This window comes from Sminthopsis crassicaudata, chromosome 3, assembly GCF_048593235.1.
Source record: "Sminthopsis crassicaudata isolate SCR6 chromosome 3, ASM4859323v1, whole genome shotgun sequence".
Classification (NCBI taxonomy): Eukaryota; Metazoa; Chordata; class Mammalia; order Dasyuromorphia; family Dasyuridae; genus Sminthopsis; species Sminthopsis crassicaudata.
In genome coordinates, this window is record NC_133619.1 from 381,910,658 (window position 1) to 381,930,907 (window position 20,250).

At 32.2% G+C, this 20,250-nt stretch overlaps 1 protein-coding gene and 1 pseudogene across 3 annotated transcripts in view; both read right to left on the reverse strand.

The window, feature by feature from the left end:
* LRP1B (LDL receptor related protein 1B) overlaps nt 1-20,250 on the reverse strand; it is a 2,473,587-nt gene that overhangs the window by 310,131 nt on the left and 2,143,206 nt on the right. For all 3 annotated transcript variants that reach the window (XM_074301983.1, XM_074301982.1, XM_074301981.1), the window contains one exon: nt 7,183-7,382. In XM_074301983.1, the coding sequence (XP_074158084.1) occupies nt 7,183-7,382 (200 nt within the window). The remainder of the gene's footprint in view (nt 1-7,182; nt 7,383-20,250) is intronic.
* LOC141559569 (mannose-P-dolichol utilization defect 1 protein pseudogene) lies at nt 1,892-3,581 on the reverse strand (annotated as a pseudogene).

Genomic DNA, 20,250 nt, shown 5'->3' on the forward strand with positions numbered 1-20,250 from the left:
TTGGGTGGGTCTATAGCTCACCACCCAACCATAACCTAAAGGTATGATCAAAGGATAGCCAACACAGTCTATTAGAATCTGTGCAAAATCTATTTACATATATATATGTCTATATACCTATATATATACATGTATACATATGTATAAATATGTTTATATATATATATATATATATATATATATATATATATATATATACATATTTACCAGAATGTCAAGTACATCTCACCTTAGTTAATATACAGAAACAGGAAAAAGTGTGGTATAGAATAAGGTATAAATGGACTGTTTTTCACTGAAATCATCAGTATAAGTATTATTGAGATTTCAGACACAGAAATATCAGCATACAAAAGTGCTTCCTATTATTTCAATAAATATATATCTGGATTATTGTTGCAATCTCCTAAAAGGCTTCTTTGCCTCAATCCTTTTCATCTAATGCATTGCTGCTAAAGTGATTTTGTGTAAGTTTAATCATGACCATGCCACTTATTTGTTTACTCAATAAATTCTAGTGGCTTCCTATTGTTTATCCTATTTTTAGGATAAAATATAAACTCCTTTGTTTAACTTTTAAAACCTTTCTCAGTCTGGACTCAGTTATTTTTTTTTTTTCTTTTTTAGTCTCATTGGACATTCTCCAGACCCATATCCTTTCCAAGTCTAAAGTTAGACCAAAATGACATTTTCTCTGTTTCTCATTTGTATTCCATCTTCCCTCTCAGTGTCTTTGAGTTGACTATCCCCCATGCCTGAAATATACTCCCTCAACATCATTCTCTTCTTTCAAGATAAGACTCAAGCAACATATTCTACTTGAAGGATTTCCTAAAGTCTCCAAAAGGAGTGTCTTCATTCCCAAACTGCCTTACATTTAATTACCTTGTCCTTATTTGTATTTGTTTTCTTTATATGTATTCCTTATAAACTTCTACATGTATGTGTGATCTCTCCTACATTAAAATGTAGTTTCTTAAGAATATATATGTATGTATATATTAATATCATATCTGCAGTATCTGGTATACAGCAGGCACTTAATAAACTCTGATTTATGGACTTGTTAAACTCTTGGAAATCCCACCAAGTAAGTATGAGGGTATTGTTTTTAAGGGTCAGGGCAAGAGAGAATAAGGCTTATTGAGAGACAGAGCTGCTTTCTGAAACCAGATTAATAAAAATGATGACTAGAAATCAAAAGGGGTAACCAAAATGTCAAGTCTTAGATATTGATGATGAATAAAAAGAAAGTGTATTATGATGTGAATATTTGGATTTTAGGGATACAAAGGAAGGTTTAGCCGAGATGACAACCTACTTGATATCCCTTTGGAATTTTTAACACAGAAGCTGCTAGTTTTTATAAAGTTGTATTATCTCAGAGTAATTTAGTGCCATTTTATTGTGTTAATCTTAGCTGCTGCCAAACTTAGATGAAGGAGACAACAGTATGTAGAGAATCAGATTTAGAATTAAAAAGACTTAGGTTCAGTGTGACACATACTAACTAGGTAACCCTTGTGAGGGCATGTAACTTTTCAGCATTTGAGAAAATGTTCAAATTTAGGAGTTGCAAACAGATGATACTCTTCATTCTGGTGGAAGTGTCCTCAATAGCTCACTGCACTGATGAAATTTCACATTTGATCAATTGCTTCCTCCCCAGGCCCTCAACTCCAAATGAATACCCTTGCCCCAAAACAACAAAAAACCCATAACTAAACAGCAATATGTGCTCAAAGCAAGTGACATTAGCAATGATCCAGTTTCATTTTTATTTGAAAGAATGCAAAGGACTTAATTACTAATTAACTACTGAAATACTGCCTTTCAAATATCTTTACATGTTCACCTATGGAAAAATCATATACTGTTGATCCTACAAATTTATTTATTTATTTTTACTGAATAAAATTTTTTTTAATATATTGTATGTTTTATAAAATTAAACTCGGACTTTGAGTATTGGTCAACTTTTTGATTCCCTCTACAGCCTCATCAACCCAGGTAATCATCAGCAGGGCCCAGATCTGCTTCTCCACGCCCAGTTGGGGGTGGGGAGGGCCGTGGTTATGTTGAACCATTCCCCTGAACCACTTCCCATCAGTCCTGGAGTCTTACATAATAAGGATGGGGAAGGCCCTAAGGGTCAAAAGTCAGGGATCCCACCAAAAAAAAGACAGCATTAACTTAGGTTCTAGTTAGCTGTCTTTCTTTGGTTATTGATTATATTAGTGTGCAGGTGTCCACCTTCCTTCATCTCAAGTATCTTGATGGAAAAGGGTGTTTGAAGGGGACCAGGCAAAGAGATACTTTTCTAAGATAAACAGGTGAGAAACATATCTGAGAATCAAAAGGAAGAGGAGCAACAAATTCCCTTTGAGCTCTGCCAAGAAATCATGGTGATGAATAATTAGGACCATAGGTATAAAACTAGTTAGCCATAGCTAATATTTTCAAATATTAGCCACTATTAATAAGGTCCCATGTTTTGTTATCTTCCTCACAATCCATTTTCAGCCTGGTTTGCTCTGAGGGCTTGAAGCTCCTCAACACTGGAACAAGAAGCTAAAGGGAGTGAGGGGAGGACTGAAGAGTCTGGGGATTGCTATTTAATCTAACAAACTTAGCACAGAGGAATCAAAAGGTGGGGGGAGCACAGCTCCCCCCAAAAATGTCAGTTTTAGGGGTGAGAGAAATCCAGGTCAAAAGCAAAAGGAATGAAGACCATACTGGGGGGAAAGGGGAGAGGGCTTCGAGATACTGTTCTGGCTGGGAATAGAGGAAAGTAGCATCCCAGACACTACTGATGCTTCTTTTTCCATTTCTGAGGAATCCTGACATTCCAGTAATAAAGGAGCTGAAAAGCAATGAGACCATTGCAGATGGAGGACACAATAAAAGTCACAGCCATGAGGGGGTCACCTGTTTCCTGGAGAGAAATGAAGATTCGGGCAAGGGAGCCAGCAAAGAGGAAGAAAACGGTGATTGCTGACAGGTGACCTGTGTGGCCATTTTTGTAGTTGGTAATCACTTGGAGCAACCTCGCCATGATCACAGGGGGCATATTGGTGGCCTGAAGCAGGGTGACCACAGTCTTAGGCATCAGAGGTGAGAGTAATACCAACGGGATCAGGACATAAATGCCTAGTAAGGCCATACCTCTCATAGTATGTCCTCTGTAGTGTAGGATCAGGAAGCAAATGGTAATGGTCTGCAACATTAAGAACAAGGCCTCACCCCAAGAGCTGAATGGGAAGCTGTTGGCCACACTATAGATGATGGCCCCTGTCAAGGCCATCAGTCCTAGAAGAACTTCCTGGAGGCTCAGTCCTTCTGTGCTCTTCACTCTCAGAATTTAAAAACTTGAGGTAGTTTCACCAGCAATGAGCCAGCAACAATGCCAAATCCCAGGCTTTTGCTGATTAGTATCTTGAGACAGGGAACATAGAGCAAATCCAAGTGAATAAAAAACCAATCGCAGCATTTCTCGGGCAGAAGAAAAGGCACCAGAAGCTGCTTTAAAGACCTTCCGCTTCCTCTGCCATCTTGCAAACTGATCTCTTCCACCTGCCCATCTCTGCCACTTCCCCTCCTGGCTTGCCATTGATCATACAAATTTAAAAGAATGTATAATATTCCACTACTTTAATTTTTATCATTATATTATTAACAACCTTTTGTTTTACTTCAGATGCTGAATCAAGACAAGTTCATGAGAGAATAAGAAAAAAATACTGATGGACATAATGTAACTTTTAATTAAATCATATAAGAATGTTGTAGAACATTCTGTTATTGATTTTTTTAGAGATATAAGAACTGAATTCTAAGTAGCATTTCAATTAGTCAACATTACTTTTAGTGTAATTAAAATCTTAATGTGATCTTTTAAAAATAATCCTCACTCTTAAATTGCATACTAATGAGTATCTTTATCTCCAAAATTGGAATGCTGTTGCTTATGTAACCACATTATATTACCAAGTACATTGCTTCTGCTCAGTATATTCAAAATGTATTTTGTATCCTCCTATAATATGTATGTGCTTAGAAAAAATAAAAGTGTGTGTATATGGAAGGGATATAAATGTATATAAGAAATGTGTACACATATATGTTTATATGTATACATATACATATAAACATGTGTATATATATGCATATGTACATGCACATTCATAGGTATAAGTATACAGGGAGGGGAGGAAGAGAGACAAGCAAGACAAAGAGAGGGGGGAAGAGGAAGAGAGAAAGGGATAGAGGGAGAGAGGGAGAAGAGAGAGATAGAAGGGGAAAGAGGAAGGGAAAGAGGAGGGAGGGAAAAAGAGAGTGATAGAGGGAGGGAAAGAAATAGGGAAAGAAGGAGAGAGGAAGGGAGGGAAAGAGGAAGATAATGAGAGTTAGTCTGGCTTTAGATAAAGTTGGTAAAAATTTCCCCATTATTCCTTTGCCTGGGGTTCCAATATGTGTTGTTCCTTGACTACTTTAGGCATGAATCTTCAACTTTTTATAAGGGCCACTTCTCTCATAGGAATTATTGACTATTTCAAAATGGTTCTTTTCCTTCTCTGAACTCTTCTTCCTCCATAAAAGATATGTATATTATACCTTAAGGCTTACAAAAGGCTTCTTCTATAGCCATATCAAAACTTACAGTGTAATTCCCCCACACTGTAGAAATTTAGTAACTAATGTCTTCTAAATTATGAGATTAATACATTACCCTTTTGTGATACAGCTGTATTCTAACAGAAGATGCCTAGATATAGCAACTTAAATAAACATGGCTCTACTTCAATATTTTTAGGCTTTTGTAATAGAAGAATAAAATAAATATTTTTAAATAGGAGTAGGCCTCTCCATAAATAGCACTATACAGATGATCACATATTCTGCCTATTCATGATATTATCCATGAATATGTATTTATATGTTCATTCACATGTATGTAAATAAATCAAACATCTAAACCCTAAGAATATTCACGGTATGATTGTGTATGAACTAAATCCTTAGATATATAATTGCTATACAACTTAAATACAATGAGTTCTTTATAAGTCAGCAGAGGATATTATCATTGGATGTGATTTTAAAAGATTATCTCATCCAACCCTAGACTAAGACTAGATATAAGTGCTTGTTTATAATTTAAGATTCAATAGTATACATGTTCCATAATCATTCATCTCAATATTTATATCTTAAATCTCCTCATTAATTCAATCCTTTTCTATCATTTTTTCGAGATCATGAATACTCTCCTTCATACTATGAGTGGATGTGCCTCATACATCTAACTTGAGCCTTCCATTTTATTAGAAGTTCTAATTAGTTTCTTTAGAATCTACTGTCATCTCTTGGCTGATGATTCCCAGATCTACTGTCTGACCATTCTTCTTTTAAGTCTAGTCCCATATATCAATAAATATTTGATAAATATCTCATTTACTAAGAATTGCAAAATTCATCCTGCCCAAGACATAAGCCATCATCATTCCTGAAAACCCACTAGACTTCCTAAGTTTTTTATTTCTGCTTTCTAATCACCTCTGTTTCTAATGCTAATCATTAAAAAATTTATTTTTGTCACTTCATGCCTGGTCTGTTTCCAACTCCACATCTCTCAAATCCATCCCCTTCTTTCTACTCATAATTATCTCCACATTTTAAGCTCTCATTACCTCTCAGTGGGACTACTAAAATACTTTCATAATTGAACTTCCTATGTCTTAATCCTCTTCAGTTTATCCTCTACAGAAGTACCAACGTGATATTACTAAGTGATAAGTCCAATTATATCACCACCCTTCAAAAAGTTTTAATGGGCCCTTATCACATATAGAAAAAGACACTCTTCTGTGGAGCCTTCACTATATGATTTTTAACCTATGATGAATGTTCCCATGCTCTTAGTACAATTTTTGATTTAAAAATGTACTAAGACTTTGAGACATCTTGAATTTCAGATTAAGTTATTATCCTTTCCCCTTCTCCATGCACAATACTCTCTAGAAAAACGAATCTATTTTTGTTAGTTTTTATGTTTCATTTCATTTCACTCCTATCTGATTTTGTACAGACTATCTCCAATGTAAGGAATATTCTCTCCTTTCACTTCTAACTCTTGGAATCTTTAGGATTCTTTTAAGCTCAGGTCAAGTGATATTTCCTATATTTCTTGAACTACTGTCCCTCCCCAATTATTAGTAAACTTTCCTCAAATTACTTAGTAATGACTTTGTAAGTATTGCATACATCTTTATCTGTGTACATGTTTCTTCCCTAAAAGGAAAAGAAAAAGGTAAAGCCTAGAAATGTGACTTGTCAAGCTCGTACACCTGCTAAAAAGTTAAAAATGAACTCAAACCTCAATCTTCTAAGCTCACTAGACTGAATAACACTCTTCTCTGCTTTCTTTTAAGCAGCTTCCAGCTCCATTTGAATTTTTAAAAATATACATTGTGTTTTCCACACACATTTCTCCTCCTTCTTTTCATATCTTCCAAATTTCCAGTTTAAGTAAATTTTCCTTCCTTATATACTATGACTCCAATTCTAATATGCTTTGTCTTCTTTGCACTTTGTTCTGACTCACACATTCTTTACATCTCTTTTGGTTTTAGATGTTTAGTATATGTTCGTAATTATTAAGGAGAAAAAATGTTGTATTATGGTAACTTTAAAACTGTTTATTTTTAACTTCCAATTATTTTATATTAAAATTCTGTTTTGTAGATCATTACAACAAAAACAAGTTTTTCATTTATTGTAGGTTTACTTTAATATCATTGTATAACCTATTTGAACAATACAAGCTAATGCAATGATAGTAGCCTCTTTAAAGATATATTTTCTTCAGTTTCCATTCATTAACTGAATTGAAAATTTCAGTGACTATAGAAATAACAGACAGCTTCATAGTAAAGGAAAAAAATAATGAAATATAGTTCAGCTATCTTATACTCATAAATTATCTCAGTTTGTCAGATTAACCTATTTGTATTAATTCTAAATTTATCTATATAAAATTACAATTAAAGTGAATAATGAAACATTAAGTTGAAATATATTTTGAAAAGAGGGAAATCATATTAAATAAAATTGTACATCTTTAAAATTAATTTTATGCATCTTTGAGATAAAATTAGTAAATTCTTGGATGATTGGACCAACCTTTGTGTCTATGTGAGCCGTCCATGTTGCTAAATTCGATATGATTCTCATCAGCCCAGTAGAGCCTACTATTGACATAATCTATTGTAAGTGCCATAGGTCTAGAAATCTTTGTTTCTATGACAACACTCTGATTGGTTCCATCCATCCCAACTCGGCCAATGTGAGGATATTCGCAGCAGTCAATCCAGTACAAATACCTAGAAAAGAAAATCAATGACTATTCTGTTTACAGAAGCTCAAGCTTCAACACCCAAGCAAATTTTATTTATTTACTTAGCAGTTTTCAAATTAATTTTTAGACATCTCAGTCTGAAAGAGCTGTTCTTTGGAAAACATTCTTTGATGACAATTAGATCAAATGAGATAATATTTATAAAAATGTTTAGCTCAATACTTAGTAGGAGCCTTGTCTTCCCTCTTCTGTTTCTTTGAATTTTTACTGTAATGTTGATGTGCCACATTTATTCTTATTATTTCAACATTTAAAACTTAGATAATAGGTAAATGATTGCATAAAAAATTATTTTCAGTATGCTGCCTTCTTAGAGAATACAAAATTACAGAAGATAAAAACTACAAAGATAGGACATATATAATTGTCACACACAAAGCACACTATGCACCAACTATTTGGTGCAACCAAACAATCATTTAATTTTGGAGACGATCTCCTCAAAAGAGATGAATTAACTTAAGATTAGTAAGAACATATGAGATTCAAATCCAGGTCTTCTAAGCCCCAAAGTATTATTATTATTATTATTATCATTTTTAAATTATTTATCATAAAGTCCATTTTGGTGTTTTAAAAAGGAATGTACATGTTTAACTAGAAAAAATAAATTAAAAACCATTTGGTTCTAATTTAAGTCTGATCTTGAAAGAGTGAGGAAAAATACATTGAGACCATAACAAAGACTTACTTAAGAAAAAAAGATCATAACAGAATCAACTTATGCTGCAAGCATCATTTTTATTTCTGCTTTGAGAGTGGAGTAGAAAAAGGCAGAGAAGAGTGGAATTGAGTCAGGCTAGTTTGAGACTGCCCCAAGAAAAAGCTATAGTAGAGGTTACTTATCAATGAGGAGGACTCAAAGTAATTTTACAAGAGCTACTTTCTCCAAAAGTAATATTAAACAAAAGTTTTTAGGCACATGAAGAGTTATAAGAAATGATAGGAGAAAGAATAAAGAAGTATTTTACTCTCTGGTGAGGAAAAGAAAAAAAAAAAAAAAAAGGGAGGTACTTTGTTTGCACTAATGTAGGTGTCAGATTTCCAGCCTTTTTTTGTTTGTTTGTTTTAAGACTTCTATTTCCAAAGTTACCAGAAACTTGAAGAGCAAAATTTCCTTTTCTGATTTTACTTATCCTTGAGATTTCTGATCTCTATCTTTCAGATAATTGTCTCTGATCCAAGCTAACATTATCACAAATTTCCACAGATGTCAATAATTTCTTTCAATTCTTCCCAAAGGATCTGTGATTTCACTGGGATTTGTTGTATAGATTATAATCTCTTTATGAGTTAATATTTTACTGATGGCTTTGAGTTATTATACTGTTTTCAATTTGTCTCAAAATTTGATCTAGATTAGTATTCAGACAACAAATATATTTCCTCTCATTCTGAACTCAAAACTCTTGAATTTCAATTATCTCAACTATAAAAACATACAAAGAGGTGTCTGTCTCTTACTAAAGCTCTGACTCAAGTTCTACAATTCTTTTAAAGTTAATAGAATCTAACAGAGTGTACACATCATTGGAATACCTTTAGGGGAGTAAGAAGCAGTGCTGATATTTGAATCCAAATTTTTTAATCCAAATTAAGAACACTTACTACTGTTTCATATTGTCGGTATTAAACATATCACTTCCTTATTCAAAATTTCTAAATAGACCCATAAGTCTCTGGGACAAACAATATTTCAGGTTGGCATTTCTGATTACCTATAATCTGATTCCATATCACTTTTCTAGCTTTAGGCAACTTTACTCTCTTTCAAACATTCTATATTCTTTTTAACTTGGACCTTAATTATTCTCAATCTTTTTCTCCCTTCCCATCATGGATTTGAATAGGCCATCCTCCCATGCCTAAACTATATCCCCTCTATTCATCTTCCTTTTGGAAACTTCTTTCTTCAACTCCAGATATTACTTCTTCCATAGAACAGTGTTACTTCTTCCTCAAATTTTCTCAGTCAACAAACTTGGCATTCTTCTTATCTCTTTCTGTTATGACATATTTTAATGTTCATTTTTAATTACTACCTATATTGCTACTTTCTTCAAGTATTCGGCAAGTCAACATCTTTGAGCTTTGGTATTTCCATTTTCCATCCCCACTCCATTCATTTAAAACTTATATCTAAAATACCACTCATTTTTAGTGTGATGAAACTATTTCCATTTGCAACACCATTTCTATCACAGGTATGTCTTTAGTAACTCAGGGTAGAAATCTTGGGCTCATTTTTAATTCATCTCTCTCATTGCTTAAATTATAATAGACCACTACATATAACTTTTACTTGATGGTTTACAATTTTTTCCTTATATTCTTTTTGTGAAAAAGTAAGTATAAATATTATATTTTCTATTATATATATTGAAATTAAAGAAGATAAATGGTTTTAAAGACCCAGGATCACATAGTTAAACTGTAGTCAGGTCTTATAACTCATTGAATTATATATTATTCATTTTTTCCTTTGAAAATCCATATCTGTTTCTCTCCAAAAATGTATAAAAATTGTTCCCCACTTCTCCCATCCTACTAAATGAATCTATCCCAAAGAAACTTTCATTAAATTTTTCTGTGATTCAAGTACTTACAGTATCTCCCAATTACTCATCCTATGTATCAATGTTGTAGCAAGGTACAAGAATTGCAGAACTGGTATGGAAGTTAGGAAGATTTTAGTTTAAGTTGTCTCTGAGTGCTTTGTTCAAATTTCTAAGACAATAAATTATCAGAGACAGCTTCCCTATACTAATGCAATAATAGGTCCAAGCTAACCCTTATAAATAAGCCAATTAACAAATATTTATTGAGTAGTTTTTCTATGTTCTATCTGGAACATAAGATACATGTATACTGGAGGTCTCCCTTACCTCTCTATAGACCTCCAGTATCAAACCATCAACTAATAGTCATCATAAACTAGATGTCTTAAACTTAACCTTTTCAGAACTAAACTCATTATATCCCTTCCCCTCTAAACCCTTCTGTTTTTCTAACTGACGACTTCTTAACTGGAATGGTATCCCCAACTTTCCAGTCAAACATGTTGTCATTATTGATTCCTCTCTAACCTCCTTATATCTAATCACTTGCCCCAATTCTACTTTAATAACATTTCTAATATATGTTCCCTCTGACACTGTCACCTTTCTACTGTAGTACCTCATCAACTCACATGTTGTAACAGCCTGTTTGTTTGCTATACTAACTTTATTTTTCCCCTATCTATTCCATTCAACACTCAGCTGTTAAACAGATCTTTACAATATGTAGGACTGACCAATGCCTCATTCTCTATTTCATAAATTCCAATAGTTCCCTATTATCTCTAAAATCAACTAAAAAAATTCTCTTATTTGGCTTCTAAGATTCTTCATAATCTTGCCCCTTTCATCTCCCTGACCTGTTTATGCTTTATTTCCCTCTATATACACACTGCAAACTTTGGAAAATGGCCTCTTGGCTGCTTCTTGCATTGTATATTCTATTTATTGCCTCTGAGCATTTTTACTAGTTGACCTCGATAATTAGAATTCTTTTTCTTCTCATTTTCATGTATTAGCCTCTCTTACTTCCCTCAAAATAACTTTCTGAAAAATTATTTTCCAGTCTTCCCTTACCTATGCTTTGGCTCCTCCATTAGATCTTGAGTTTTCCGAGTGTAAAACTGATTATGTCCGAGTGTAAAACTGATTATGTTATCTTTTTTTTTTCATTTCTTTGAATTCCCTTTGCTTAGTATCATGTTTGCTAAATAGTATAACTTGATAAATTTTAACTGACAGAAAAAGAGGCATCTCATCTACATACTAAAATCTTTCCATGCTAATCAAGGGACAATTCAAATTTAATCTCCCTGCTCCAAAAACATCCCATAACTATATTTAGCCAAATCATCCTCTACTTTTATCAGAATTTCTATAGAACTTATATTCAATATCACATACTTAAGCAGTTCTTTATCATGTCTTTTTCTCTAATTAAGAGATTTAAATTGGGTGATAGTATCTTGAGATGAATTCCAAAAGTACTGAATAATGAAGTTCAAAGAATGCCTATTAAACGATAGATATCAACTTGCCTGGAGGTTTTTTTTTTTTTTTTTTTTTTTTTTTTTTAAATTTGTGGACAGGATTTGGTGTGTGCAAGGTTCCTTCATTGCCCATGTTCTGGATACCCATATCTATTTCTATCAATTACTAATGACATGTGTAGGGAAAAAAGAAAAAGAAAAAAAGCACACTCATCTTCTTATCTTTGGATGGCTTAGATGATAGAAGCCATACTAAAAGAATCTAAAAAAGACTAGAATGGTGGTCTATAAATAATTTGAAAACTATTAGGACACAAGTTCAAAAGATCAGTTAGATAAGTTAGGACATATAAGACATGGTTAAATGTGAATAGAATATTAGTTTCAAACTCAATGTAAATTAGTAGTATGCTATGTTAATCAAATAAGCTGAATAATAGACTAAAGTAACAGAAGAAGCATTTAGAACAAGAGAGATTTTGGTACCAGACCATTCTCTGAATATAACTGTTTAATTTGGGAGGATATTTAACAAAGGATATTAACCAGATGAATAAATCCTTCTGAGGATGATGAGAAGAATGAAGGAATTTTAAATCATACCATGAGAAGACAGATTGAAAGATCTGGACATGTTTAGTCTATAAAGGATGAAAATCAGGGGAGATTAAGATCTCTGTGTTCAAATATTTAAATGTTGTCATATAGAAGAGGAATCAGATTTAGTCTGCTTGACCTTAAAGGGTAGGACAAAGACTGATAAATGAAATCTGTAGGGAAACAAGATTGTATATTAATATAAAGCACTTTCTTTTCTTTCTTTCTTTCTTTTTTTTTTTTTTTTCTGAGGTAACTGGGGTTAAGTGAGTTGCCCAGGGTCACACAACTAGGAAGTGCTAAGTGTCTAAGGCCAGATTTAAACTCAGGTCCTCCTGATGTCAGTGCTGATCATCTATCCACTACACCACCTAACAGCCCTCAATATAAAGAATTTTCTAGAATTAGGCCTCTCCAAAAATGGAATGAACTTTCTAAGAAAGTGAGCTCTCTGATCCTAGAAGTGTTAATGTTAAAAACTATAAGGCCATTTGTCAGAGAGATTGTAGAGATTAATGCTTCAGGTAAAAGATTAGAGGAGATGATCTCTGAAGTTATTTAGAACTCTGGGATTTTGTTAGTTTACAATTTCTTCTTTAAATATTATTTAGGCTTACTCACCACTATTTTTTAAAATAATCTATATTTGCTTTAAAAAGTAATCATAAACATATATACATATATATACACATATATATATACATACATACACATACACAGATATAGAGACAGATACTCTCAGTATTTAACCATAACGTCTAAATTGTAGTTGAGTTCTTTTTAAATTATCTTCTTATATAATGCTTAGATTAATTGGTTAAAAACAAAGATAATTATTTTACAAAATATCCAAATTGAAATGAATGATCTGAAATTTTTTGCTCATATGTAAGGTTCACCTAAGACTATGTAGAAAGAAGCTCAGTCACAATACATTCTTTGTAAGTTGTGAATAAGTGTAAACAAGATATGTAAAAGAATCCCAGCTTGTAACCATAACAACAGGCTGTTCAGTTTTGTGAATGCTAGGATGCCTTTTATAGTTCAATAGAGTGTATTTTGCCAGAATGAATGAAAATAGATCAAGGGAAAAGAAGGTTGTTTTTTTTTTTTTTTTTTTTTTTGCATTTTAATTTTTTTTCTTTATTGGAAAAAAGAAACAAATTTAGACAGTACCATCCATTTATAATTATTTGTTTTCTCAATTTGCAATTAATCTCTTCTTGCTCCTTTATGTGATTTTCTTTCACTGAAAATTAGAATAGAAAAGGTGACTACCTGGATATGTTTAAAAGAGGCAAAAACTAAGTTTGTGTGTGGTAGTCATTTATAGTTGTTAACCTTACAAGTTAACATGTTAGAGCTTGAGACTCGTGGTTTCTTACAAAAGGAGAGAATACTTTCATATATAGATGAACCTCTTCTTATCTGCTTATAGAAAAGGTAATTGTATTAGCTAATCAGTGAAGCAGATATACTTTAATATTTGGTCCTTACCACAAAATAGTCAATAACTATAGCAATGTAATGTTTGACAAACCCAAAGACTCCAGCTTTTAGTATAAGAATTCACTATTTGACAAAAAACTGCTTGGAAAATTGGAAATTAATATGGCAGAAACTAGGCATTGATTCACACTTAACACCATACACCAAGATAAGATCAAAATGGGTTCATGATTTAGATAAAGAACGAGATCATAAATAAATTAGAACATAGGATAGTCTACCTCTCAGACTTGTGGAGGAGGAAGGAATTTTTGACCAAAGAAGAACGAGAGATCCTAATTGATCACAAAATAGAAAATTTTGATTATATCAAATTAGAAAGCTTTTGTACAAATAAAACTAATGCAGAGAAGTTTAGAAGGGAAGCATTAAATTAGGAAAACGTTTTTAAAATTAAAGTTTCTGATAACGGACTCACTTCCAAAATATATAGAGAATTAACTCTAATTTATAAGAAATCAAGCCATTCTCCAATTGATAAATGGTCAAAGGATATGAACAGACAATTCTCAGATGATGAAATTGAAACCATTTCTAGCCATATGAAAAGATGCTCCAAGTCATTATTAATCAGAGAAATGCAAATTAAGAAAACTCTGAAATACCACTTTATACCTGTCAGATTGGCCAGGATGACAGGAAAAAATAATGTTGAATATTGGAGGGGATGTGGGAAAACTGGGACACTAATGCATTGTTGGTGGAATTGTGAATGGATCCAGCCATTCTGGAGAGCAATTTGGAACTACGCCCAAAAAAGTTATCAAACTGTGCATAACCTTTGATGCAGCAGTGTTACTACTGGGCTTATATCCCAAGGAAATACTAAAGAGGGGAAAGGGACCTGTATGTGCCAAAATGTTTGTGGCCACTCTTTTTGTAGTGCCTAGAAACTGGAAAATGAATGGATGCCCATCAATTGGAGAATGGTTGGGTAAATTGTGGTATATGAATGTTATGGAATATTATTGCTCTATAAGAAATGACCAGCAGGATGAATACAGAGAGATTTGGAAAGATTTACATGAACTGATGCTGAGTGAAATGAGCAGAACCAGGAGATCACTATACACTTCAACAACAATACTGTATGAAGATGTATTCTGATAGAAGTGGAAATCTTCAACATAAAGAAGATCCAACTCACTTCCAGTTGATAAATGATGGACAGAAACAGCTATACCCAGAGAAGGAACACTGGGAATTGAATGTAAAGCGTTAGCACTACTGTCTTTCTACCCAGGTTACTTATACCTCCGGAATCCAATTCTTACCGTGCAACAAGAAAATTGGTTTTACACACATATATTGTATCTAGGTTATACTGTAACACATTTAATATGTATGGGATTGCCTGTCATCTAGGGGAGGGAGTGGAGAGAGGGGAAAATTTGGAAAAATGAATACAAGGGATAATGTTGTAAAAATATTACTCATGCATATGTACTGTCAAAAAATTATAATTGTAAAATTAATAAAAAAGAAAAAAAAAAGAAAGAAATGACCAGCAGGAGGAATAGAGAGAGGCTTGGAGAAACTTACATGACCTGATGCTAAGTGAAATGAGCAGAACCAGGAGATCATTATACATGACAACAACAATACTATGTGAGGATCAATTCTGATGGAAATGGCTATCTTTGGCAATGAGAAGATCTAATTCAGCTCTAATTGATCAGTGATGAACAAAACCAGCTGCACCCAGAGAAAGAACACTGGGAAATTATTTGCATTTTTGTTTTTCTTCCCAGGTTATTTTTACCTTTGTAAATCTGATTTTTCTTGTGCAACAAGATGACTATATAAATACATATACATATATTGTATTTAAGATATACTTTAACATGTTCAACATGTATAACGCTGCCTGCCCTCTAGTGGAGGGGGGAGAAGGAAGGAAGGGAAAAGTTGGAACAGAAGTGATTGACTGCAAGGTATGATGTTGAAAAATTACCCATGCATATGTTCTGTCGATAAAAAGCTATAATAAAAAATAATTGGTTCTTACCAAAGAAGAAGAAGGTTAGGAGAGCCATTTAAAGAGAATAAAAATCATGTTGGTATCAAAGAAAAATGTTCTGGATTTTTTAGTTTTTTAGTTTTTTTGTGGTTTTTTTGTGTTTGTTTTCTGGAGAAATGTATTGCCCATATGAAATTTAATAGCATTTTAACTTTATGAGTTGTAGTCTATGCAAATATAGCAGAGTAGAAGAATAAAGAACCAGGAGAATGAAGATTTGCTTTCAAATACTAGTTTGAAATTATTATTTATATGACATTGGTAATTGCATTTAATCCTTGTGAGCTTCCAATTTCTTTTAAATAAAATTGAAGCATAGGATATGAATTAACTTACTTCTCCAAGATTTCATTTTGCTCTAATTTATTGTGGTTTTATTTATCTAGTTAAGTAGAGGGGAAAATCATGCAAGCCAGGTATTTGACTACATTTATGAGTGAAATAATAATGATACATAGACATAGTCAAAAATATCTCATGACAATTGGCCAAATGACTCTCAATGACAAAAGTACTGGACTAGTAGTTATAAACCAATAAGCAAAAAAAACAAAAAACAACCTACTAGATTCTCTTTTTTAGTTCCTGTCAGTACTGCTATATCTTGCTACAAATAAGAGATATATTACTTGAAAGCTACATGTAGATCAACTTTAATATACTGAAAATTCTGTAACTTAAAACTCTTCTATGATGGATCATTTATAATGTGAGCAAAGCAAAGGACTATATCTTATTACTTTGTTGGTTTAAATTTTTGTACTTGGAATACACATGGAGTTTTATACATATACATATATATGCACATATTTACATATATATATCTGAAATAGGGATCAGGAATATAATATATTTTACAAGTTAGCATATTTGAGTTGGAGACCAAGCACTTTCCAAAATCATCATTATCTTCTTCTATTATTGATTATTCTTCCATGACAATAATAAAGGCATCGTGGTTTTATGCATCCTTCCTTTGGATATCCAAAATATGTTTATATGTATTCTAATTAGTATTCAGAATACAAAGTTAAATATTATATTAAAATAATATTTGTATTTAAAATAATTATTTTTATGTTTGCTTATATAGTCATAAATATGGCATAAATGTAAATACTGATTACAAAAATATATCAGAGAAGTAGTGCTTTAACAAGTCTGCTATTAAAAATTCCTTAAAACTCTTTTGAGCTAGTTTTACAGCTTCAAAAAAAAGTTTGCTTTTCTTTTAAAATAAAAGTGAGAAAAGGATAGAATTTCTTATATTGTGTGACCTTTCTTTTCTAAATGATTCTTAAAACTTAAGTTGTATCATTAATATAATTTTAAAATAAGTTATGTGAATGGAATATTGTCCTACCTTGAATAAGTCCATAATTTTTTCACTGATAAAAATAATCAGTACAAGTAGCAATCCATTCATAACTTTCTCATTTTGGGGGGTAATTACTGTTTATGGGACAAAATTTATTCGGTCCATATGGTTACTTGCTTTTAATGGTATCTTTGTTTTCATTTTTACTTCATTTCTATAATTATGATAATAAGGCCCCGAGTGATACTAAAACTGAGTCATCAAAGAAAAGCATTAATGAGTCATCCACATTATATTATTTTACTATTTAATATATTATAATTATTTTAAAAATCCAGGTCAGATTAAACAATTCCAAATGATTCAACTTTCACTATAGTCATCTTTGGAGATCATTTTGGGTGGCCCTTAAGAAAATATATATAAATTGGATATAAATACTCAAGTATGTCCATTGGATACAGATGATCAACAGTAAAAGCATACAATATAATTTTTTTGGTAATTTAAAGATATATTTATTGAACAATTATCATGTAGAACATTATATGAGGTGCTAGATGAAATTGAAAATTTAAATGACATGTAATCTTTTTTTAATCAATAAATATTTATTAAGTACCCACTATGTGCCAGACACTGTGCTGTTCTGAGTATATTTCTCACAACTTTCAATTAATTATATAATGCTAAAAATGCTATATGATACACAATATTGTTTTGAAAGTCTGCCTGTTTCCTTCTCATAAATTCATTACTGATATTCTGTATATGTATATCAATTATTCTCATAAAACTTTTGATGGATGATGGAACATAAAACTATAGTTCTGTAGTTATCAATATCATTTTAGTTGTTTATCTACTAAATAATAGCAATTGTATACTTTTAGCATGCTCCATTCTTTCAGAAACCCTTAAAATTTGAGTTCTAAGTGATTTTGAAATTGTGTTGCTTTTTCACAGACTTCCTGTATGTGTATTTGGTTCAGTCTATCTTCCATTTTCATTTATTTTATTCAGTGCCATACCCACTTCTTCATAAAGCACATATGGGACTTTTATGACTATAATGACTCCATTGACCTAGATGGAAAAGAGCTTATTATAATTTTTTTATAATTTTTCATTTTCAACTATTTTCTTTTCTCCTTCCACTTTCATCCTCAAATGTCCTTTGGATAACTTGGATTAGTTATATTTTGTGTGTGTAAGTGTGTGTGTGTGTGTTTTAAAGCTTTTTATTTTCAAAATATATGCATAGATAGTTTTCATCATTCACCATTGCGAAACCTTGTATTCCATTTTTTTCTCCTTCCCTTCCCCCACCCCCTCTCTTAGATGGCAAATAATTCAATATATGTTAAACATGACATGTAGTTTTTTCCCCCCTGAGGCAATTGGGGTTAAGTGACTTGCCCAGGGTCACACAGCCAGGAAAGTGTTAAGTATCTGAGACCAGATTTGAACTCTGGTCATCCTGACTTCAGGGCTGGTGTTCCTATACACTGCGCCACCTACCTGCCCCATAACATGTAGTTCTTAACCTCATAAAACTTATACCTGACTTGATAAAAAAATATATAAAAACAAGATAAAAGAGATGCAAAATAAAGTTTTATTTAATATTGAAAGGGAAAGGGAATTCTCCCACCAAAAAATAGTACTCCTGTTAAGCTTTAAAGAATGGTTGTGATTTTAATAGCTAAAGAAGAACAGTGAGGACTCCACTATGAACAAATGGGAAAAAACGAGTTGAAGTACTTTGAGTCATCAAGAATCTTCCAATTTTGCTAAAGCATAAAAGAGAGCAACTAACAGAGCAACATGAAAGATAAGATAAGCTTAGAAATGCAGTGTGATGCCTTACTCTGGAGGATATTGAAAGCATGCAAAATAGTTTTAACTTTACTTAAGTAGACAATGGGAATTTTTGTGCAGGAGATTGATACAACTACATTTTTTGAATAAGAAATATTATCTTGCAGTAGTATATAGAGTGGATTGGAGGTATAAGAGTGAAATTTGATGAGTGGTTCAGTGTATACAGATCTAGATCTTGAGTAAGGAAAACCTGAGTCCAAATTCAGCTTCACATACTTAACTAGCTATATGATTCTGGCAAGTCACTTAATCTTTGTATAACTCAGTTCCTTTATTGCAAAATGGGTGTGTGTGCATGTATATATGTGAATATATATATATATATATATATATATATATACACATATATATATACATACATACATACATACATACTTGGACTTGTTACTATGGAGAAGGTATTAGGGAGTTCATCAGTGATTAAGATATGGAATGCCAAAAAATGATGAGATCTCATTAATTTAGATAAGTGAATTTTTAATAACTCATTCCAATTTTGTGAATGCTAGTAGGATTTTGTAGCTTAGGAACAGAAACAAAGAAACTATAGTTGGAAATTAAGAAAGTAGAAAAGCAGAACAAAGAAATAAAAGATTAAAAAGTTGTAAGACAGAGCATTAGTCTACTTATAGTTTCTCAAATCCAAAAGGATATAAATAAAATCTGAATAAAACAAATTTAGAACAAAAGCAAAAAAGCTCACAATAAAAGGTAGAGAATAGATTAAAGTGAGGAGAAGGAAATAGTATAATAATAGAAGGCAGATTTCAAGATATTACATATATAGCAAGGGTTCAGTTCATTGTTAAGATATAAGATATAAAAAAATATTGTAAAGATTTGTGTAATGATGGAGCTCATGGGAATTCAGACTGATAAACTTGGAGGATAGTTTGTAAGAATCATAGTCATCAATCATGAAATCATCAAGAATGATGCCAAGGGTTGAGGTGAAGAAGAAGTTGGTACTACAGTTCTAATGTCATTGAAGATGACGGGATAATATCCTTCATGTTGATAAAAGAAAGCTATAAACATCTTCTCATTGTGATATAATTCAATAATGAGTTATTCACAGAAAAAAAGATTTATGGTTTGATGGGGGGCAGCTAAGAGTCTTTACTTGGCAGTGGGGACTAAGATATATGGGGACTGTTCCCCTTTTCTCTGTGAGTTGAATCATGAGAGGAAGGCTTATAAAGGAGTTGATTAGTAAGGTAAAGGAGAAGATGAATTGATTGATAAAACTTTTTTTTTTTTTTTACCACAATTGTATTGGAATCTTAAATCATTGAAATATGGAATAGCATATCATAGCTGGAAAGGATAAAACTTCTTCAGAATTTACATTAGGCTTCAAAAGAGTGATCTCTTTTGGGGAAAACAAATACAAACAAAATGTTGTTCTTCATTAAAAATTCTTGTAGAGCTCAACTTTTTCTAAAAGAAACACCATT